Here is a 24,428-nt window from a genome sequence, read left to right on the forward strand (position 1 = left end):
AAAAAAAGGAAAAAAAAGCTAGATAATTTGATTATGAAGTGTCCAGAAATTGAAGGACGTTTGAAGTTGGGCCCAAATTAGCCCCTGCCTTCGACCATAAACAAATCAAAGCCTATTTATCATAAATAAAAAAAGAGGGCTAATCTAATTTATGTGTCCTTGACTAAATACTATTTTAACAAAATTTAAAATCATTTATATTAAGAACATTTTTACCTATGGGCTTTCAGAATAGCTTCTATTTTAACTGCTCCCCCATTCCCAATACCTTTACGTGTAGTAAAATCACACAAATATCGGGGGGGGGCACACAACGTATTTTCAATGTGCAGGGGGCCAAATTCATCGACTTTTCTACTATTTTTGGTGAAAATGACAGAAGACTTGGCTCAATGAAAAAAATACGGAATAATTAGTCATAAACTTGTGTCTGCTTAATAGGCAACTGCATCGAAAATTTTAACTTACCTCAAGAATTACATCAGTTTAAGAAGCAAAGCCAGTTTTTGCTACGTGGAAGGTAATAAATTAATCCCAGCCTGCTTCAGGTGCTTCCTGCTTCGTTAGATAAATACATTATTCCCTATTTAAATTACAAAAGCAATTAATTGCAAAGAAGGTTAAGAACTATTAAATTTGACCTGAATTTTGTACAGGGGCGTAGCTCCAGCATTTTTATTGAGGGGACAAAAAAGTTCCAAATCCAGAAAGTCAAGGGGCTTGGGCTTTAAAATAGTTTTTTTCCAATTTATGGGGGGGGGCAACTGCCCCTCCCCCCGTGCCACCCCCAAACGACGCCACTGATTTTGTATCTCAACCAAGATATTATATATCTCATTTTTAACCATTGATTAACACTAGTAGTTAATTAAAATTTATTGTTAGGTCAGATCTCTAGTCAGCCTGTGCTGCATCGGTAGCTTGTTTACCGCCCAGTTTGTGAGCGCTACAGTAGCAACGACAAAAATTGCTTGAAAAAAAAACCGCCTAAGTGTATTTCCGGCCATAGTTCGGGCAATGCACTGATACTCTCCTTACCATTGAAATCAGTGGTGGGAATATTTATCCAAAGGGCTTATATGGCGATGAGGCACCGTATTGAATAAATTTTTGGCAGAACCAAGTTTGGTAAGCTTGAACTCCAGATTATGAGTTTCAATCTTTTAAGAATAATTATTACCAAGACCAGAAGAATACTGTTGCTTTTGCTGCCATGGAACCCGGATTTCTGCCAAAAAGGAAGAAAAACAACTTTTATTTTTTTATTTCATATATTGTAGTAAGTGTATTTTTTTCATTTTAGCTCTTGGAAGAATGGATTTATGGTCAAAAAATGCCTATGCTCTGTTATTAGAAAAAGCTGGATTTCCCAGAAAGGCAAAAAGGCTTTTTGAAGAAATATCTGAGAGTGTAGATGAACACATTTCTGGTCAAGCGAAAGATTCAATATTCTCGAATTTGGGAAGATGTGAGCTGTTAAGCGGGGAATATGAAAACGCTCTTGTGCATTATACCATGATCCAAGAACCGTCTGCTTCTACTTGTTGTGGCTTAGGCCTCGCTCAGTATTACGGTGAGCTTGAATAACAAATAATCACGACTAGTAATTGAAAATCGCTGATGATTATCACATCTTGAATATCTTGATATACCGCGTTTTTCAATATATAGTATATAGTTTCCTCTTTGATATATATATATATATATATATATATATATATATATATATATATATATATATATATATATATATATATATATATATATATATATATATATATATATATATATATATATATATATATATATATATATATGTATATATATATATATATGTATATATATATATTATTACTAACAACTCACCGCAGCACCAAGTTGCATGATGCCAACAAAGCTACCCGTGCTCCTCTTCCATCGCAATCGACTCGAAGCCTCCCTCTTTACACCCTCTCTGGAAGTTCCATTTCCCTTAATTCCTTCCTTACGACATGCTCCCTACCCAACCGAGGTTGACCTGCTTTTCGTTTACCTCTAGACGGTTTGTGAAGCTGTCCATATGATCGATTGTTTTGTTACCCACCGCCACCTTTTCATCTTCACTTATTCCTTGCCTTTGCGATTTAGTCTTCTGAACATTAATTTTCAGACCTGTTCTAGCACCCTGAGCTCGCAAAATCTCTAAAAGTTTGTCCATTTCGCTCACACTTGCATTTAGGATTATCATCTGCATAATCTAGGCCCAGAAAAGTTTTACTTCCCCATTTGATTCCGTGTTCTCTCATTGCCTTTGATGAGCTCCTTAAGACGAAGTCCATCAAAATGATCCATATAAAAGGGGATAGAACACAACCCTGCTAACTTTTAATTTAACACAAAACCAGCTACTAACCTTATTTCCTACCTTTTAAGACCTTTGCTAAAGCCTTTTTATCCAGGGTTGCGACCCGGTGAGGAGAAATCACTAGATTTAAGTCATTTTTTGAGTGATTTAGTGATTTTCTTCAATAATCTAGTGATTTATGTGCTGATTTAGTGAATTTTTTTAGGCAATATAAAATATAACTAGAAATAGTGATAAATCACTAGGGATGGCAACCCTGCTTTTATCAACTGAATCAAACGGTTGCTCGAAATCCAAAAAACTGAGGACTAAAGGTGTTTGATGACTTAGGCACTTCTTAATTATTAATTTAAAAGTGAAAATTTGGTCGACATATCCTCTACCCTTTTTAAAACCGCAATGTTCTCCTCTTAAAACTTTGTTTACAGCATCTTCAAGTCTAAAAAGTATCATCATACTATGTAATTTGCTACCGTCAGAAACCAGGCTAATGCCTCTATAATTACCACACTCACTCTAATCAGCTTCCTTATACAAGGGTTTAATTAGGGTCTTCCTAAACTCGTTAGATACTTCCCCCTTTTCAAAAATCATATTCATAATTTCATATCATTATCTCATATCATATCATTTACCAAACTATTAGCATCTGGGGCATTTTTATTTTTAGTCTTTTTAGCACATTCACTAATTCTTCCTTCTTTCACATCCAAGGTGTCACTAACTTTTTCATTCTCCTTTATATATTTCTTGTAACACTATTCCGGTTTAGCACATTCTCAAAATGTTCTGCCCATCTCTTTTTAATTCATTGCTTATCACTAATTGGGCCCCGTTTTTATCTTCAACTGGGACCAGTCCAGTCCCTCTCAATCTATTAACATGCCAGTACAATATTTTACTATTATGCCGTTTAGCTAAATCTTTCCGATCTTTGGCAATTTTATTCATGACCTCCACTTCACGCCTCCTTAGTTCATATTTTAATGTTTTTTCCACTTTCTTTACATTCCTCTTATTTTCATATTATCTATCACTCAGATAGTTCCTCCTCTACTCTATTAAAAATAAAGCATTTTGACTAATCTACGTTCCTAACTTTCTTCAATAAGACAGCATCAGCGACTTCACAATTTATTTTCCTGAAATTATCCCATCCATCTTTCACATTGTCAAATTCTAAACTCTCCAGTTTAGTATTCAACTGTTCCTGGAAATTTTCAATCAAATTGTCATTCCGGATTTTACTAACGTCATAGCTTCCCGGAATGTAGTTACCCTTCCTAAATATATAATAACACATAAATAACAGGGCTCCTATATACCCTAGTATCTTGTATTGATCCTGCCAGTCTTCGGCTTACAATGACTTAAGCAATACGGTTAGCTGTCTTACCATCACGTGAATGCCATGTTAAAAATACGGGTTATTCTATGACCAAATACTGTATTAGTTATAACTAGATTTTTATAACTGCTAAATTGCATCCATCTGTAGCCCCTACTTGTTTTCTCTTCCTACAAGCTACAAATATACCTTGGCTAGGATTCTATCTATCCCCACTTTTACCGACCTGGGCGTTAAGATCTCCGAATGAAAACGTCAAAACACCATATTTCTAGTCGGAACCCTGTCTATTTGCTTCTTTAGCTTTAAGTAAAATCCATCTGAGTCACCACTGTCTCCGTCAGTCGGTTCTGCAGGGGCATATACTAGTATGACTGATACCCTGAACTTTTTAGTCATAAACTGAACGACTTGCATTCTATTATTAATTCCTTCTCAACCTAAGCAACACTTAGCAGCTTCCTCATTCATCATGAGCCCTATTCCCTGTCTATGCACCACATTCTTCCTGCCTGCGTAAATAAATTCTGTATCACCTAATTTCATGTTTCCCACCCCTGGGATATGAGTTTCTGAAACGTCTAATAAGTCCAGTTCGACGTGTCTGAATTCGTAAGTCAAAATTTTGATGGAATAGTTGTTTTTTAGCATTGTAACATTCCAAGTTTTTTCATATTCTTTAAATAATTGAAATTTTTTGGCCTCAAGAAAAGTAATGGTCGCAGAACTAGTGCAGGACGAGGACTAACACATCTTCTCAAGTCTACACGAAGGGTTTAAGTCGGCTTAAAACTGGACAGCAAGAAGTCCCTGGGACCTCTAGTTGAATGGAGGTTTTGTGCAATCCTGGGGTCATCTTGGTCATAGCATAGTTTTCAGCCCTTCGCGATGCTCTTCAATCAACAAGAGTCGAAATCCTGCACAGACAATCTCAAGCTTATTACAAGCTACCACCCCAACAGACCAAACTTTGAAGAAGTATTCATTAATCACAATATAGTGCAAATGCTGTGTCGTTTACTAGGCCATAATTTCCTCGAGGGGCACTACTCCTCAAGGTCACCCTGTAGCGCGTTAGTCATCGCCTTGTTAGGCGTGAAGCTTAACGATGCTTACACTCCTTCCCCACGTTGAGTTGCGCTGATCGAATTCCTATGCTATTTAGGGACGGAGGATCAAGCTTCGCTTCCTAGAACTCTACCACTGCCTCTGAAATTTCCAGGCTTAGCTTGCCGCTTGGGATGGGGGGTCTAGAATTTTGACACCTTTTTTTGTTTATTTTTCTCTTTGCTACACGTATTTGCTGGTTACTACTTGGGATTTTTTTTTTTTTTTTTTTTTTTTTTTTTTTTTTTTTTTTTTACAAGACAGATTTGTACAAATGTAATTGAACACTGCACACAAGCCAACTGAATCCAATCCAAGGTTGGAGTGGTCTCTCTCTCGACTTATCACTACTCGTAGACGTTGAATCCTTTTTTCGTCATTTTTCTATAGCTAATAAATTGGCCAGTAGATTGAATTAGTTGCTAAATGTTTGTTGCATACTACAGTTTTTATGCTAATCAGTTCTGATACTAATCAGTTCTTATGCTTTTTTTTCGTTGATTTTATTTTTATTTTTGTAGGGGGATATAAGGAAGAAGCAATGCAAACCCTTGACAGTGCTTTGAGCTGGCTTGCCGATGATGAAAAGACTACTTCAAGTATTTACCATTTAATTGGTAAAATCAAGCTTGATCTTGGATATAATGAGGAAGCCATTGAGTTTTTCAAAAAAAGGTTAGAATAAAAACGCATTAAATACTTCTAAACAATCTTAAATGTATGGTTTACTGTTTTTGCCCCTCCTTTATCTCTCTCTTCCTATCTCCCTCTCTCCCTCCCTCGCTCTTTCCCTCCATCACTCCCTCACTTCTTTATTATCCCTCCCTCTCTCTTCTTCACTCACTCTCTGCCTCCCTCGATCTCTCCCTCTCTCTCTCTCTTTTTCTCTCTGCCCTATACATCTCACAGTCCATTGTAGAACAGACAGTGTACCTACATCTCTTTTGGGTGCTCAATTAAGTACGCACCGTATTTACAATGACCAAATGTTATTGACTAAGGAAGCTCTTGGTTCTCTCCTGCAATGTAGCCACCCTAGTAACCATTAAATTAACTTTTAAAAAACTGCCACAAAATTAATACCTGTCACTTTTGCTGTTTTTAAAACTTAGGGGGTTTTGAGTACATACTGGAACCCTCAATATTTCCAATCATGAAGACAATGCCACAATTTGTTCTTTCGGACACTCGAGGGTCGATTCAATGGGAGTGGCATCTTTTCATATTTTTAAGTTTTTAAACGAATCCAGATTTCTTTGAAAATAGTAATCCAAGAAAAATCGTCTAGTTTGGTACACAAAGCTTCGAAAGCTTCCTAGTTTGCAATTGATTTGACCTTGAGGAATAAGTTGGAGCAAGGACGGCTTATAAAATGGTTACATACTCATCAATTTCATATCAGATTCTTTTGAGTAGACTTCAAATCCGTAAATCACCTCTTTTAAATATGACCACTCCATTATATGATCAATTGCCCCAGAAAATTCATTAAAATATGAACATCACCATTTCTGAAGTTATTTGAAATATGCTTCTAGTTTTGTTTTTTTTTACCTTTGAGATATATACAGTTTAATATACAACCTGATCGCAATTGAAAACCATATAGCTCAGTTGTAATTCTCAGGTAGTTTTCTGGAAAGTTGTCATGACTTTTACCACGCCTGTAAGCTTAGAGGGAGAGTGGGGAACCACTGGAACGTAACTAGCCTTGGTAATACGAATTTCGGCCTTATTGTCATATGCTTATGATAAATATTCGAATACAAAATATAGTTTTGATTCTGCTGAAGCACTTGACAAATTAATGAAATGCGTCAGCAAGGCACAATTGGAAGCCACATCGCAAAAATAAGTTTGAAACTGGAGCTGTCCGATCAGCTGACAAACGGATGAGACTACAAGTCAAGAGAAGTCAGTGTCAACTCAAAGCGCAGATGCTAGCAATAATCTCCCAACTTCTATAAGAAAGTGGGAAAAGAGTAAGACGTTTAGTTTTATAGTAAAAATAATGCATAAAAGTAGAGTGTAGATTTTTATAGGAGAAAGAGCTTTAAAAGGGTCGAAGATGAAAGACTATAATGCAAGAATACATTTTGAGAACACGCAGAGGAGGACATATGAACACCCATTGTTGAGTAAGTAATGGATGTCTTATGGTTCTCGTAGGTAAATCACAGTAATTAAATTTTGTTGCATCAAGCAACACTCAGGTAGCAGTGGCACAATCGTCCATAAAGTACGTTGCTTTGACTGAATTTTTCTGTACAGCTAAGGTTATGGAAATATATTTAGGACTTGTCTTTCGTGTTGGATAGATAGCTCTGCTTTAACGAGCTAAAAATTGGATTATTCCCTTTCGCTGCCAATTGTTCAAATGAAAAGACTGGAAAATGTCTGGATTGTTCCTTCCTACAGAAGCTAGTATTAAAAAAAATACCCCTTGTTGAGATAAACTTTCGAGATAAATCAGCATTAATCCAAAAGTGAGATAAATGATGTCTTTTTTGTCTACAATTTGAGATTGCATCTGAGTGACAAAAGATGTAATGAAAGTTAAACAGGAATAGTAAGCATTATTGAATTATCTTAGATCTGAGCTATATTTGGACAGTTTGGAGCTCTGTGGTATCTTCCGTTGATTTTAAGAGAACTTTTACCGCTTTAGATGGTTTGTTAAGGGATTGTGAAGCAATAGGGATATTCTACCCATTTGTCAAGCGTGCCACGACGTGAAATTTTGTCATCGTCCATTACATCAGATTGCACCTTCCCTCCCTCTCCTACTCCTTGATAGTTTCAAATATTAATATTTCTCTCGTGTCGTTATCTGACTGTAAACAGTGTAGAAAATATAATATTGACCATGTATACAATAATATTCCCTGCTATGCGGTATCATAAAAAAAACGTGCCTTATAGACTATATTTCACCTCCCTTTGCTGGCTTTGCTCTTTATGGTTGGAAGCTCACTTATATTGCAAAGTCACATATCGGCTCTCTTGTGGGAGGTTAGTTGATCATTTTGTTGGAGAGGGGATAGCTGAATCCTGAAGAAAGTACATTTCAGTGACAAATTTTAATTTTTTATCAGAGATTCTTCAAATAAAAATGGAATCTCCTTTCATTTTCCGGAGTATATTTGGACTAAGCATACAATGTTGATACTTAGGGAATGGCAGCTATCATTTTTTTGCAGTGATAATTTAAATTTTAAATAAGAAATTGTTTTGTATATGCTAACACGCCCAAAGATAGAAGGGGGGGGGCATCCAAGGAACAATCTTATATAAGGAAAGGATATTAGATTTGCCCCCTAAAATACGAAGTCATTAGCTGGAAATTGTTTTTGGCATCTCAGACCCCCTCCCTCTTTTAAGGCTCCTTTTTAGGGTGTGCAGTTTATCATGGGTGATAGTTATTTTTGAAGCATTGTTACAAAAAGTTATATTTTAGTACAAAAACGAGGGAATTTGTTCTTTGCACGAAAGTTCCAATATGTAATAGATGTTTATTATACTCTGAGTACAACATTTGGTAGACTCTCTGACATATTTTGTAGAGATATTGGTTTATATTTATTTGATAGTGAAGGTTGTGGTAAGGGTTGGCAAATATCTCTCTAAGGCTGTTTTAAGTATACTTTAAGTAAAGCAAGGCTGCATAAATTCCCAGAGATGATATACAATATGAATGGTACAGTGGAAAAGTTCGACCAAAACCAGGCTCCAGTGGTATAGCTTAATTTGACGCGGTTCTTTGCTCTATTGTTTGCTGAGGACATTCTCCTGTTGGCTGACTCAGCAAAAAACGTACAGAAGTTTTTGAATATTCTAGAGGTACATCTAAAGAAGAAAAGCTAGTACTTATCTTTAGTAAATCAGTCTCTTTGGTTCTTGAGAAAAGTGAGAAAAGGGGGGAAAAGGAGTTTCGGATTGGGGGTAAAAATTTACCTGTTTTAGGATGAGTTAGCATAAATGGGCATAATATGGGTAAGCATAACAGAATTAATAAAAAAATAAAGGGGATACGGCAACGGGAATGGTTTTAAGCAGTTACTTCGGGTCAGTAGGTCTTGGAGATATTAAATTGCAGCAGAGGATTTTTGAGTCTAAGATTAGGTCGGTAATTGAATGGAAAGGTTTAATAGCTCAGTTATTAGAGGTTATTTGGGGGCTTCGTCTTTAAGAAGTAGGAGGCTAGTAGCAATGGGTAATTATTGGGGAAGAGCCGTAAGTATGAAGAAGCATAGGATAGTGAGGGTAGCAGGGGGGAGTCTTCTAGATAGAAGAAGGTGTTCGTGGAAGAGCAGATGAAGGCGATTTCGAATTCTTGTGGAATGTCGGGTGAATGGAAAGGGGGTTATGGTAGGGATAGGGAAGCAGGAGAGGTTTTTAAACAGCTACATTTAATTTTAGTTGATCAGAAATTTCAGAAGTGGCCAAGCCAGATCCGAAAGCCCGACTCTCTCGGTTTATATTCTATGGTAAAAGAGACATGGGGATATTTCCTACCTGAATTGTCTAAATATGATATTAAATGGATAATTTCTTGCAGAGATAATTTTATGCCACTTGGTGGAACAAGACGGTATTTGCGAAAGGTTAAACTGAAGAGTGGTCTTTAAGTTATTCAGTATAATGAGAGTGGGGGGGGGGCAATTTTTTGTATGTTCTGAGAAAGCGTGAATGGTTAAAGGATTTGAGAAAATAATTTATTGGAGTGTATGAGGGAGAAGATTTGTTGCTTGGAAAATTGCTGGGAAATGGGTGTTTTATTAGTATTAGGAATCTGGCATGGCTTATTTGCTTTTGGCATGGCCCATCGTGAGGGTGGTATATGAGGAATTTGTTTATATCAGTGTTTTTGAACGATATTTTTTATTGTTTTAATTGTTTTGTTCAATGGTTCAATTAACTCTATCAATTGTTTTTTTTTTCGTTTTTTTACTATGGCCTTACGATTTTTTTGCGTGTCAAATATGCCTTGCTATACTAAGCTGTGATATTTATTAACACTGAACGCCTTTATGGGCCATGGTTAATGTAAAAATACAAAAACATAATAATTATAAACGAAAACACACATAAATGAAAGCTAATTCACAAATAAATTAGTGACAATGGTCTTTATGTGCCATACCTGTACCCAAAAACCTTTCCAACTTCTTAGTCACCATAAAAATTCTATCACCTAATATAAAATCCACCCGTTCATCCCTTATGTACCACCCTGGAAAGTTTCTTTTCTCAGTCCATTGAATTCCTTACAAAAACCTAAAAAATTAATTAAATCATCATCCCTATCTAAACTTTAGCGAAAGAATTGAGGCAGGTGGGCGGTAGCTTCCCTTGTATATAAAATAACTTTTATTTATTTTTAATTTTAATATCGATCTTTATAGCCTAATCATTAAAAACAACTTTTTTTTTTTATTTAATTACCGAAAATGGTCTATGGGCCCTATTGACAATGGTTTCGTGGCCTTTCAGGCTGAGAAACGATGGCTTACATAATGAAAATGTGCAGTAACCTGTATTTGGAGTTTTATATCAGTTATAAGTTACATCATATTCAACAGCATAATTTTCATTCAAATGATTTGAAGGCAGTAGATACTTGCGACATTGTAACTTGTAACAACATGTTTACTGATAAGTACAACACGTTGAATTTTAGCGTGCATAATACGTAGATTGAGATGGGCAGTAGAACCCCTCACGTAGAATGAGATTTATGTTCAACAGAAATTGTAACGTTGCTCTTTACTGCGATATCAGAACAATTTTTATGTTTAAGTTAGTGCAGTACAAGAACCAAATAAGCTTAACATAGGTTGTTTTTTGTAATATCGTTTTTTTCTTCTTTTTTTTGCTGTGTGAATAGATTCCTCTCTTTTCGTCATTAGCTTTATCTTTTTGAACTGATGGTACATCTCTTGGAAAAAGAGAAGAAAGACTTTCTTTGGTGGTGACTAATTTTTTAATGGCTGCTGGAACCTTTTTATTTTTACTTTTGTTTCTTATTTATCATGTTGTTGTTGTTGTTGTTTTCGTTTTGTTTTTTTTTCAAAAAAAGCAAACGATCTTTTCTTTGTAGCATGTCTGCAGAGCCATCTACGACCGAACCCCTTTGCGACTGGTTAATTTTATTGGCTCGAAAACCTGATGACTCATTAAAAGACGTTTTGAGCATGATTTGGAAAAGAATTGACTGCCGAATGCCAACACCAATCGAAATATTATCTATTGCGAAGGCAAACGACGCCCTGGTAATTATGCTTGATCTTTCATTCGAGTCAAAATGTCAGTGGCGGACAGAAAAACCGCATATCTGCATCATTCCAAGTTATTCTTATGCCTCAAAACATTCAAGAAATATGCTTTTCATGAATTGTAGCTTTTGAGTCTATGGCTGGAATCACAGTAATTCCTGGACCGCAAGTATTTAGAAGTGAGCTTATGGAAATGTATCTAAGAAGTTGTTTGCTGGAAAATGCAAATATGAATCTGTTGCTGTCAACTGGCACTGTCAACTTTTTGTCAATATCATACCCTTATAGATTTTATATAAAATTTACATCTTTTTGGCACAAAAGCTAAAATGTGTGCAGTAGTTTCAACTCTGAGTTTGAAAATTCAATTGATTTTTTTGTATTGTCAATAGTTTTGCGAAATGATTTTTTCAGTATGTCTTCCATCAGAAATGTAGATTCTTCGGATTTATCGGGAATAAAGTTTAATGCTTTTGAGAAGTTTTTTAATTCAGTTTTGTAATGATAAATTTGAAATGTAATTAGGTTTTCTGTAATAGCCCCTAGTTTTGTTAACTATTTTTTCTGAAATACGAAGTTCGAACAGTGAGATTCGAAGCAAGAACGCTTTTTTTTTTTTTTTTATTTAGCGTACAAAATGGTACTAACAATTTTTCCAAAATAATCGAAATCTGGCATTGCTATTATGCCTTGAGATTTTTAACACCGCCTATAGCATTTTTAGAACATCTGTTTTTTGTTTTTGTTTTTTTGTCTAAACACAAAAATTTAATCAGAAAAACTTCAAAAAGACATCTCACAACTACTTTGGCTCGAGAAAACATATAATTTAATTTTCAAATTCAGTATTCATAACTGGAAAATCAAATTTTTCAAAATGACTTTTTTATTTTCAAGTCAAAAATTGCAAAAGACAAGATTTAAATTATTATTGCTTAGTAATCATGTGTAATAGAAAGTTCTGATTGGACTTTCGAATTCTTCCTAAAAAGTTGCAGCGTAAAATAAAGAAACTCGCTTGATGAAAAATAAAGTTCCTACATATTGTTACATATGAAGACAGAACTCCTCTATTTTATCCTCCTATGAAGCTTCTACGTCGTTTAAATCTTTTCTTGTAACCTCTTCACAGCCCATTTGTAGACCTACGCTATTCGTTTGGATTGCCAAAACGCACAGTTTTTTGTGACCTATCGTTATTCTTCCATAAAACGTGGCATCACCCTCTTAACCTTTATTTCATTACAGTTATAGGCCATCTTTTTGAAACCGCCTTATTTTGCTCAGCTTGTTGTCTAATGTGCGGTCACTCAAACAAGTTCCTTAAAAAGTCCTTCCTTCAAATTTTTCATACGCAGTTAAACCGACTGATCTCAAACTGACAGTCAAAAAGCTCCTTAAAATGTCCTTAGACAATCCCTTGGAAAGCATCTAGCCTATCTTACTAAACTTTTCTACTTTTCTGTGTGCTTTCCGTTTTGCAGCCATGCTTAACCATTGTCAGTTTCTTTTAGTATCCTAGTCTAATTTCTAAGATTTGTCTTTCTGTTCTTCCAATTTTTTTCGTCAGCTGTGAAAAAGTGTCCCTGCAGCATTTGGTCATTTGGCTCTTCCAGGCATTTCCTCATCCGCACCACGTCAAAAGTAAAAAGTAACAGTGAAAAAATACGGTTTCTTTCTGAAACTGTTGGGGCCGATTCCTTTCTGAAATTCGTAACGAATTTCTATCGATAAGATTAATTGACATAATTGTTACTAATCCTGAATTAGGCTCAAATGGCGATTCTTCCTCGTTTCATAGTTTTTTTTTTTTTTTTTTTTTCAAGATGATTTTTTTAATTTTCGTGAACTTTGAGAAAGATGTCGTTCCTTACTAGGTTGCAGAGCCATTCAAGTGGAAGGTGGACAACCGGGGCAGCTGTCTCTGGTTTCGTGGCTAGGGGAGGGTACCGCGGCCTGGGGGTTGCCCACTTTGATCATATTTTCACCACTTTTATTCGGCTTTTTGCTTATATTTGGGTCAGGTGGAGGGGCGCTGTAATTAATTCTTCTTAAGGCACCACCAACTCTTGGAACGACTCCGTGAAGTTGCACATACGGGGGCAACCATGATGATCAACTATGTCATTAAAAAAAATTCTTTCGCTTTTTCTTGGTAGGAAATGTAGATGATGAACCACAGCGCAGAGAAGGAACTTCTCAGGTTGCATTTTATTTTGATGTTTGTCTTTTGTTACTCATCAGAGACATTAGATATAGCGATTTCCTTTCGAAAGTCCCTTAAATATCTCCCTGTGATGTTTAAGTACCCTACTTGCGGCGAAAAATACAAAGAAGAAGGAGAAGAGTAATAAAAAAGGATCCACATTACTACTTCTCGTGTAAAAAAAAGTTATTTTTCTTGTTTCTAAAGATGGAGGACTGAAATTCTTCAATAAAGAGTTTTCGGCTATGGAAGTTCCAGTGGTGCAATTTTCATTTTGATCTGAACACCGTTTTGTGGAGTTTCAGGCTCTTTTTTGGAATTCCCGTAAATTTATTTTTGCATTAAACTTTTACCATTAGGATTAATTGTTACCATTCTTCAATCAGCTTCAAAAGCAATTCTCCCTCCCTTGAAAATTTATTTCAAAACATTTTTTTTAAGTCTTCAGTTACTTTTGACTGGAGTTTGTTTTTTTACTAGATTGCCCCCAGGGGGGGGGGGGAAGGAAAAGCATGATATACAGCGTAGATAAATTTGATTAATAGCCAATGCTCTGTTTAACACCATTTCTAATTTCAAACGGCAACAATAGGCCTTCACTTACAATCTTCATTATACCTATCGTCTTCCGATACATACCAGTTAATGCTCTTACGGAGAGCCTCGGTAGACCTAACTTCGGAAGTTCTAATCATAAGAGACTCTTAGCAATGCTATTAAGAGCTCCTTCTATTGCGCTTATGCACTCTTTATCTTCTTATCCGCTACCAGTTTCAACCAATCGAAGTCGTGTTGTATTCTCTATATACAAGATAATCTTTCTCTGAAAGGACATCATATCACTCTCTTTATAAAACTGGATCAACTATTCTTTTCTTTTTTGAATAGCTGTCTTTTTCTCCTGTCGTATGTTAATATCCCCTGCGATCATTTTTTTTTTAACCTTGTAATTAACCCAACCCTTCTTTTCATCATTTTCTTCCTTTCTGAAAATCTCTAATTTTTCTAAATCTCTAACTTCTAACTTTCTAATTCTACATTCCTCATCAAAACTTCTCAAAACACTTCCCTGAATTCTAACTTATCCTCTGTTAACCAATCCACAGGTGTCTAATTTCTAGCTGCTTCATTATATTGCTGTTTTACTGATGAAATTGTCCTACTTTAAGACTTACTCTGTTGGCTAATTTCTAATAGTAGTGTAATACTTCTGGAATATATGTAAATTCGTGTTTTTCGATTTCTACCATCTGAAAAAATCACCAATCCACCTTTTCTATTCTTCTTTTTCTTTTTTATCTTTTAAAGACTGGTTTTTAGTACTTTGAAGGTGATATGTTTTTTTGTTCTTTAAAGTAACTGATTTTCTGGTTGTTTTTTTTTTATGTGCATGTATTTTTTTTTTCGACCCTAAAAAAGTATTTTGAACATACAGATGCAATATCGATTTCGACTTTGGAGTAAAAAACCTTCGAAATTCTAACCTTCGAAACCACAGTGAGGAAATTGCTTACAAAAACTATTAAAAGATTTCGTTTAGCTTACAAATCGTAAGCCGAGTCAAGTTTTCGCTTAACTTAACTTTATTATTATTAATTAATCAAATTTCTTTTTCTTTACTTTCAGGGTGAAAATGGTGCCATATTATTTAAAGGTCAGCTAATAAAGTGGCCTTTTTCAGCCCAGCTATGGTCGGCGTTTTTCATTTACTCGTTAGAGAAGAATACAAAGGAATTAAGGTCAATAGCTTTGACGTCTCTGAAACTTCTTCGACATCAAGATGGATTTATATCTTTTGAGAAGCTGGTAGAACTCGCTTTACCTTTTCTAGATAATAAAGAGAAACAAATCTACAGGCATATTGCTCCATGGTTGCCATTTAATATTCCAGAATCAAGAAGGAGTAGACTTCCCTGAACACGAAAAGGATTTTATTCAGTTTTTATTCAGTTTCGTTCTTTTAATATAAACTCACTCATGTTGCTGCTGTTCTACTTTTATTTTTCTCTTTTCTTTTGTTAATATCTCACCATTTGATAGTAAAATTTTATTATACCTGGCTAATATATTGTGAATATTGAATCTAGAGATAGAGGAAATTGTTTTTTTTTTTCAGTCTATAGCTACACTCAATCCAAGATGGGCAAATGCCCTCCTGATCTGTCGCTTGGTCGGGACAAGCTGGCTGGGTGAAGCCTTATGTCTCCTTCCCCCTACTACATGAGAACTTGTGACTTTTTGTTTTCTATTTGTTATATTTTCCATCTACTCCTTTTGTTTCTTGGTTGAGGTCTTTCGATGCTTTAGCTCCCCCACAATGTTAGGTCCAATGAAACAGACTGTTGCATACGCGACTGGATCAATCATGTACGCAGAGATTCTTCTGGACAGCACCTTTAAATATCAAGATAACTGCAATTTCCTGATTATTTCTTATATTTTTGGCATAATTGGGCCATTAGTCTCTTTTGTTTAATCCCTCCCTCCCACTGGGAATCCTTTATATTAAATTCAATCGTCCGTTCCTCATACATATAACAAAACTCGAATATCTAATAGCTAGTAACGACGAAATTTGATGCTACCATAATTTCTCGCTACGCTGTAAAAATGGCCTAGAAGATGAAACGTCGATCGATTACAGGCCAAAACTGGTATAAAACCTTCAGTCTCAATTCAAAAACGAGCCAAGTCTAAGCTGCAGGCTAGCATTCGTTGCGAAAATAAGCTAAATCCTGGTTCAGTGATATAACAAGCTACGTCGTGGGTCACTTAAAAAATGAGCTAGGTCTTGACTTGCCAAAATAAGCAAACAAGCCAAGTCCTGAGTAAGTATAAAAACAAGGCAAGTTCTGAGTGAGTACAAAGAAGAGTTAAACCCTGAATCGCTGCAAAAAGGAGCCAATTCTTCATTTGGTTTAAAAACGAGATAAATCAAAGCTGCATTTCCACTTCCCTCACCACTGAAGTTTTTTTTAGCTGGAAGTTGCCAAGTAATTCTTTTTTTCATATCTGAAAGATGCAAGGATTTCAATCTGAATGGAGGTATACAATTGGCATGCGGCGACTTCGCCCCTCGCCCTTCATGGTTGCCAAAATTTTAGCAGAAAGCTGGGCCTGTTATGCCTGGTTTGGACCAGGATTACATAATAATTTTCCATTTGTCTGATCAGAGAACAAAATTGTGTCAGTAGCTCCTCTAACTACCCTGACCTTTACCAACTTTTTATCAGAAAGGTAGGCACTTTGTTATTCCTTTTAATTTCTGTTCATTTTATGTTGGACTTTATTATACGACTTTATTCTTTTCATTTTAAATTGTAATGTCGCTCTATTTTCATTCTCTTTTTCAGTTTTTTTTCTATTCATTAAGGGGAAAAGAACGAACTTAAAACTTAAAGTGAATATTAATTCATTAAATAGATGAGAATTAACGACGAAGAAATGCCTTTCCACCATGCAAAGAATAAAGAAGGTTAAAATACTAGACCTAATAATGTACTTTTTTGTTTTGCTGATGACGGCTATTGGACGTATAGCCGAAATATTCAATCAGTTTTCCTCTGCAATTCAATGTCACAAATTTTTCTTATTGTGTAACCCTCTTTACTGTTTGTAAAAATAAGAGGATATTGCTACCCCATTAATCTTCTACATTCTTACGTTGAAGTTTAGCTCTTATTACAATGTTCAATAACGAATCAACCCACTAATGCATCTGCCTTTTGTTCTTCTCAAGCCCTTTGAGAGGTCATAAGTAAAGAAAACACTTTCAATTACCAGGCCTTCTTGCTCATTCGGATCGTCCACCCAATGGCCGAAGGGTTCACTACTACCCAATGAAAGTGGGAGGCTCTTGTTAGGGCTGTTGATAAGTTTAATGTAAGAACAGTGGTTCTTCACTGTATTGGAAGTGTTCATTGCAGTAGAAGTCGTGAAATTAATATGCTTCAGTAGGGAAAACGGATGGGCAAGATATCGACGCTCAGTGGAAAGCTGCTTGGGTAAGAAACCACACTTTGTTAGAATATGCTGCGCATGCATCGCCTTAATTTAAAAGATGGACTCGCTTTCGATGGATTCTCTCTATTCTTGCAAAAAAAGACAGTATGACCGTCAGCATTGTCGTTATCCGTCAATCTATGGGGCAAGATTAACATTCCACTGAAACATGCACTCAGAGGCAATATTTTCTTTCTACTCACTACTTGATTGTCATTTTGCTGTTTGGAATAACCACAAACGGATCGAATAGATTGCTGTCAAATTTTATCAAAAGAAAACTGTTTAATGTAGGCTCCTTTTATCTGTAGGCTACTGATATTATTCTGTGTTTAGGGTGTCAAACAATTTAAGATCTATTATACATCTAGAACCCCCTAGAGACTTTCCTTATGTCTTCAGTTTTTAAGAGTTCTTACTCTTAAAAACTGTCTTTCTAATAAGCCTTTCTTTTCTTGTTTTCTTTTTTTTTTTGTCACAGTGCTAATATCTTCGAGGAAAACTGGAAACCTGTATTTTGATAGTGTTGGTGAAATACTAAAATAGCTTGCAAAGATATAAAAGCCCTTGACGTCTTAAGGAGTTAGTACTAGCCTCAGTTATTTTGCGGGGAAGATATTTTCTGTTTCATAATTGGAATGCCCATATGTGCTACTGTGCCATTAAAACTCTTCCTACTTCTGAAAAATTTGAAGGGGGGGGGGTATTTACCTTTTCTTATATTCCCCCCTCCTCCCCTACATTTGGGAATTAATAATTTCCAGTGAGGTGTTTTCATTAAAACACCTTTTCTAGTACCTTTGGAAAAACAACAAATTTTCCTCCTCGCATAGATTTGAAAAATATATTTTACCCCCTTGCATTTTCGTGAATTGACGCTACTGTTCACCCCAGACAATGCTGTAGCTGTCTAAAAGGATAAACAATGCTCTGGTCTAGTAGGAGAAGGATCTTTGTACTTTATAATGAATTTGTGCAATTTTTTATGGCAGAAAATGAATTTATCGATTAATTACCAGGCTGAGTTTTTTTTTTTTTTTTTTTTAATGTATAAAATTCCTATGGTAACTCAAACCATCATAATTGCAAATGAACATATGCCAATATAAAAGATTCAAAAATTTTCCTTGTTTATAAAAATAAATTCAAGATGTACTATTGGGAAATCGGTACTTGTCTGAAACATAAACACACTCGAGAACTTGTATTGCGAATACCCGGTTTTTCACGCTGTCTATCATGGTTGCAGCGGTAGCTGCAACCTAGTAAAGAGCGAACCACAGCCCATAGTAACCAAAAGTTAAAAATCGCGTTTAGAACCAAGCTACCTAGTGAAAAAAAATGCCACCTGACACTGATTCAGGAATGGTGACTATTATTTTGGTTCATCTTAAAAGTAAAAGTTTATTGCGAAAAGGAATTTATGGTGATTTCGAAAATAAACCTGACACCCCTCGAAAATATCGTCAGATCAAAATGAAAAGTGCACTATTGGATCCGCATGGTCGAAAATCCATTAAAGGAAACTTACAATCCCCCCTCCTTGAACAACAAAGAAAATCGTTTTTTGCATCGGTAGCACTGCTCTGTCTCCCCTTTTTTTTTCTTTTTTTTCTAGCAGGGCTAGGTGATGTCCAGAGCGTCATAGTAAGACATGTAGTAGCTCTTTGGAAAGGGAATCAAGTTTTTAAGTGCCTTTTTTAAGTCGCCAAAAAGATTGGAGGGCAATTAGCCACCCCTCCCTACAGGCCCCTCCCTCCCCCCCAAAAGTCATCTAATCAAAATGTCGAGATAGCCATTTTGTTCAACATAGTTCAAAGGTCCAATATATATGGTTTTAGTGATGATATGACCCTCCATAGTCCCTGGGGAAAGGGTTGTACTCTGTATTGGTATCTGACGTATCGATATCACGCGTATCGGTATAGGCGTATTGTTATTGGGCGTTTTGGTAGTAGGAAATGATCGCTGTACTTTATCATGAATTTGTGCGATTTTTTAAGGCAGAAAATGAATAGAGCGAGTAATTACTAGGCTGAGTTTTTTTTTTTTTTTTTTTTTTTTTTTTTTTTTTTTTTTTTAATGTCTAAAATTCCAATGGTAACTCAGACGATCATAATTGTTTTATATTAAATACTAGATGATCTTTTCTTGACAGTCTTGCTACCCTTAAATCTTTTTCTCATTAAATTAAGACTGATCTTTGGTGATGTTGGTTTTTCTGACAGTTAATATATTTCTATTACAATTTTCCTACACCAAAAGTTTGGTACTTTAGTAATAGCTCCAACCCACGCGAGAAGTCAAGTTTAGTTAATGCTAAAGAAATAAAACAAAATAGGATGAAAATATAATAGTCTAGAAACAAATTTGGGCTATATATTCGCATATTAGGGGGAATGGGGAGTAAAGCATAGCATATATTAAAAACGTAACCTAACCTAGGTACCTTTTTTCCGCCTAAACCCCAAAAAACAATAGTTTAAATATTGTGAACACAATGACAAACCACGGTTTGCGATCCATTTCTCTTTTGACACATACCCGTTTGACTAATTTCCTTTAGCATTTCCTTATAGAGTATATCGCGTGGGTTGCAGCTACTACTAAAGTACCAAAAGTTTCAATCCTCTTCCATCATCCCTCAAAATCTCCAGATTTTTCAAATGTCTTCCATGTATTTGTGTAATTTTTTGGCCTTATTCTGCTGTTTTCAAAAACGTTTCCTACCGACTTGAGTAGTGTGCATGTATGATTTAGAACCTACAGGCCTGGGGTATGATTATGTGTGTAGTTTCAACGGTACATGACTTACCACGGGCAGGTATCTAGTAATACAGACGGGACATGCCTTACCGGACAGGTTTCTGAGGCAACCCCCATAGCAGGTTAACAGCCAAGCTGAGCGTGTAATAGTTTCATAGTTAGGTTTAATATTTGCATACGATATTAGGGATATCAAAAAGTTATATCATTTGCGTAATGCTAACTCAATTTGCGAAAGGTACACCATTGGCATAACTCTGCTCTGAATGATCTTAATTGGTGATTAAATAATAGGGGTGAAACAGAGCTCGAGATCTATTTGAATTGGATCTTATGAAAGTGCTAAAAGGGTTAAACTGCTTACCAGTTAAGGCAAGTCCATGGGGGGTGTTAACTCTTACGCAACTTAACATAAATTTGGAATAACATCAATGGTATCAATCTATGGAAACAATTACTGCTGACAAGGTGATCATGGGACTTGGCTTAGCTTTACTTTCCAGTTAAGGTAAGTCTGAGGGGGTGGTAAGTCTTGCACAATTTAATATAAAATTTCGAATAACATCATTGGTATCAATCTACAGAAACGATAACTGTTGACAAGGTGATCATGGCACTTGACTTAGCTTTACTTCTTGGCTGTGTTCTGTATAATACATCGCTACCATTTGAGCAGTGTTGCCAATAAAAAAAATATGCTTTACCATTGGGATATGCAAAAACGTTGAAAGTAATAGAGTCGTAGGCGCCAAGATGACCTTGCGAGTTGACCTAGCTTTACTTCTCGGGTGTGTTCTGTATAATACACAAGTACCATTTGAATAGTGTTATCAATATAAAATATGCTTTAGCATTGGATTATGCTAAAAAGTTGAGACTAATAGAGGTGTATATGCTAAGAAAAGAATTTTAGCGCTGAAGTGCAGAATAATTCTTAGAAATCCTTAGAAATCAACTTGTGAGATGATTATAAATTTGAAACATCGAGGACCACAACCATCAATGACCCTAACCACTAAGTATCTTAAGCTTCGAGGGACCCTTCGCCCCGACCTCCTTGGAGCCCTCTCGCTCCCACTTTTTGGGCCCCTCCCCCCATTTTTTTTTTGAAGTTTATTTTTGAACTTTTTTTATTATTCTTTTAACATGGTATTTTTTCAACTTTTTTTCATGTCTTAGAATGACATAAAACATAACTAAAATATAAAAAAATTCACATTTAATATTTTCCAATTTCAAAATGAGAATGATATAGATATTTTAGTCGTGACTTTTACTATTAGAAAAATTATGATTGTAGTAGCACTTTTTTTATGGACTGAATTTTTTGGACTTAGAAATTATTCAACCTTTTTTTACGCATCTTAAAATGACATGAAATATACTTGCGGCTGTACTAATCGTACTCTATGCTTGCTCATAGACACGACGCGGCTTTCCCACTGGTAGTCTATGGCAGGTTATCGACGCAACCGAGTCTATTGCATGTATTAAATCAGTAATTTTTACGCAATGGAAGGATAAACACATAAGTCATATCTTTAAAAAAGTGAAGATGAAGCATTTTAAGAAAGTGTGTTCACATGATAGTGTTATTGTATCGATCCAATTAAAATAAATCTTGAGCTTTGTTTCACCCCTATTATTCGATCACCAATTAAGATCGTTCAGAGCAGAGTTATGCCAATGATCTACCTTTTCGCAAACTGAGTTAGCATTACGCAAATGATATAACTTTTTGATATCCCTAATATCGTATGCAAACATTAAACCTAACTATGAAACTATTACACGCTCAGCTTGGCTGTTAATCAGCTAGGCTGTTAACCTCAGAAACCCGTCTGGTATGTAAATCTGTCATTGTAACTCTGATCCAGAAAATGGGTGCTGCCTCAGAAACCTGTCTGGTAAGTCATGTCCCTTCTGTAGTACTAGATACCTGTCAGTGGTAAGACATGTACCGTTGAAACTGAACACATAATCATACCCCAGGCTTGTAGATTCTAAATCTTATGCATGACACTACTGACTTCTACTATACCAAGACTTCTCATTGTGATGACTGCGCCCCGATGATACCTACTAACGAGTTGAGCAAATGGGCCCTTGTTTACCATTCAGTCAAAAAGAGAGTCTTAAATTTTGTTCTTTGTTGCAAATGAACATACGCAAATACAAAAGATTCAAAAATTGTCCTTGTTTATAAAAATAAATTCAATATGTACTATTGAGAAACCGGTACTTGTCTGAACCATAACACACTCGAACATGCATTGCGAATACCCGGTTTTTCACGCTGTCTATCATGGTTGCAGCGGTATCTGCAACCTAGTAAAAAGCGAACCACAGTCCATAGTAACCGAAAGTCAAAAACTGCGTTTAGGAAAAAGCTACCTAGTGAAAAAAAATTGCCATCTGACACTGATTCAGGAATGGTAACTATTATTTTGGTTCGTCTTAAAAGTAAAAGGTTATTGCGAAAGAAATTTATGGTGAATTCGAAAAAAATCCTGAAACCCCTCGAAAATGGCGTCAGATCAAAATGAAAAGTGCACCATTGGAATCAACATGGTCGAAAACCTTGTAAAGGAAAATTACAATTCCTCTCCTTGAACAACAAAGTAAATAATTTTTTGCATCGGTAGCACTGCTCTTGCTCCCCCTTTTTTTCTAGCAGGGCTAGGGGGTAGCCAGAGCATCATAGAGAGATGTGTGATAGCTCATTCAAAAGGAAATTAAATTTGTAAGTGCCCTTTTTAAGTGACCAAACAGATTGAAAGGCAACTAGCCTCCCCTCCCTGCAACTGCCCCCTCCACCAAAGTCATCCAATCAAAATTTCGAGATATCCATTTTGTTCAACATAGTTTAAAGGTCCAATATCTATGGTTTTAGTGATGATGTGGCCCTCCATAGTCCCTGGGGAAAGGGTTGTATGCTGTATTGGTATCTGACATTTCGATATAACGCGTATCGGTATAGGCGCATTGTTATTGGGTGTTTCGGTATCCTCATTTTTAGTAGCTCATATGAAAGATATTTTTCATATATACGTCCGACAAGCTTTTCTTAGTTTCGACAAGCTTTTCGAAGAAACTAAATTTCAGCTGGGGGGAGGGGAACTGGTTTCTGGAGGGACAAAAAAACAACACTTTTGGTGTCACTTCTTAAGTAGATAATGCAAATATTGCAAATATATAAATAATATCTACAAACGAATTGATCGAATTAATGTTACGTCGGTGTCTTGTCTGATTATCTTAACTTTCAGTTACAAGTTTTCGGGTTTTGTTCTTTCAAAGGTTTTAATTGTATTCAACGAAACTAGAACTGATTCCATCTATAATGAACAGTATCGATCATCCATACAACTCTTTTTCGATACTGTATCAAAGTGTATATTCTTTCATATATTCAAGTTCTGGTGGCTCGGTCACTAGAGCGTATTCCTTGTTATCCCAAGGCATCGAGCTCGAACCTCATCCAGGGCAACTTTTTTTGTTAATTAAAAATGGATGATGCTGGTTTTTAGGAAAGTAATAAGGGTTTTATTACAAACTTTTAGTCTCCTAGTAATATTTAGTTATTACAAGCTTTACTATTCTTTCTTTACTTTAACTAGCTGCGGAAAAAGAAAAACTAAAAGATAATAATGGAGTGGTACTTGTTCATTATTCGGTATACCCTCGAGAAATGAAGTTGCGCTTTTTACTGTGGCCACTGTAGAATGGTCAGGAGTCTCTGATGGCAGAATGGCGAGCATAGCTTGTACATGAAAATGCAGTTTTTTGTAAAAAGTGATCTTAGCTGCCCTTCAATTTTTTGGTCTCTTAAAAAGGGCACTATAACATTTAATTTCCGTTCGAATGAGCCCTCTCGCGAAATTCTAGGACCACTGGATCGACATGATCACCCCTGGGAAAAAGAAAAATAAATAAATGCGCATCCTTGATCTTTGTTCTGGAGAAAGTACAAAATTCTACATCTTTGCAGATTTCCACATCAGATTATTAGAGGCGTGGTTCTGTTAGTACATCTTTGGGCTTCAAATTAGAGTATCTTGGGTTCGATTCCTAATTGTTTTTTTTTCAATCACGGTTTTGTCCCCTTCTTTATGATCACTTTAAGATAATTTCAATATTTTTATAAATATGATGCACTCATTTTTTAAAGCATGTCCCGGGAAGGTATTTTTTCAAGCATATTGATTCAAAAGGGAATAGAGGTCATCGAATTCATGGTTTGGAACGACATTCTTAGTAGATCACTAAATCCATGCCCCAACGTATGGTGTAATTTTGTCAAAATCCTGTGTGGGGGGTGTGCAAAATCTGGAGCCAATTTTCCCAAATCAAGTGAAAATGACCGAGAAAACTTAAAAA

General features: G+C 35.8%; 2 protein-coding genes across 3 annotated transcripts in view; both read left to right on the forward strand.

Moving 5' to 3' along the window:
- The window catches only part of LOC148955426 (tetratricopeptide repeat protein 37-like), a 105,454-nt gene extending 90,114 nt beyond the window's left edge, over nucleotides 1-15,340 (forward strand). For both annotated transcript variants that reach the window (XM_089108188.1, XM_089108187.1), the window contains exons 16-19: nucleotides 1,304-1,573; nucleotides 5,321-5,474; nucleotides 10,900-11,071; nucleotides 14,907-15,340. In XM_089108188.1, coding sequence (XP_088964314.1) covers nucleotides 1,304-1,573; nucleotides 5,321-5,474; nucleotides 10,900-11,071; nucleotides 14,907-15,197 — 887 coding nt within the window. In that variant the 3' untranslated portion in view covers nucleotides 15,198-15,340. The remainder of the gene's footprint in view (nucleotides 1-1,303; nucleotides 1,574-5,320; nucleotides 5,475-10,899; nucleotides 11,072-14,906) is intronic.
- Nucleotides 15,341-21,900: 6,560 nt separating this feature from the next.
- Nucleotides 21,901-24,428, forward strand: part of LOC148955427 (uncharacterized) — a 51,965-nt gene continuing 49,437 nt past the window's right edge. Inside the window, exon 1 of the mRNA XM_089108195.1 lies at nucleotides 21,901-21,955. The gene's annotated coding sequence lies outside the window, so the exon portion shown is untranslated. The remainder of the gene's footprint in view (nucleotides 21,956-24,428) is intronic.

The sequence above is a fragment of the Artemia sp. Qi Xiang Cuo genome, chromosome 2 (genome assembly GCF_049724085.1).
Source record: "Artemia sp. Qi Xiang Cuo chromosome 2, ASM4972408v1, whole genome shotgun sequence".
In the NCBI taxonomy this organism is placed as follows: Eukaryota; Metazoa; Arthropoda; class Branchiopoda; order Anostraca; family Artemiidae; genus Artemia; species Artemia sp. Qi Xiang Cuo.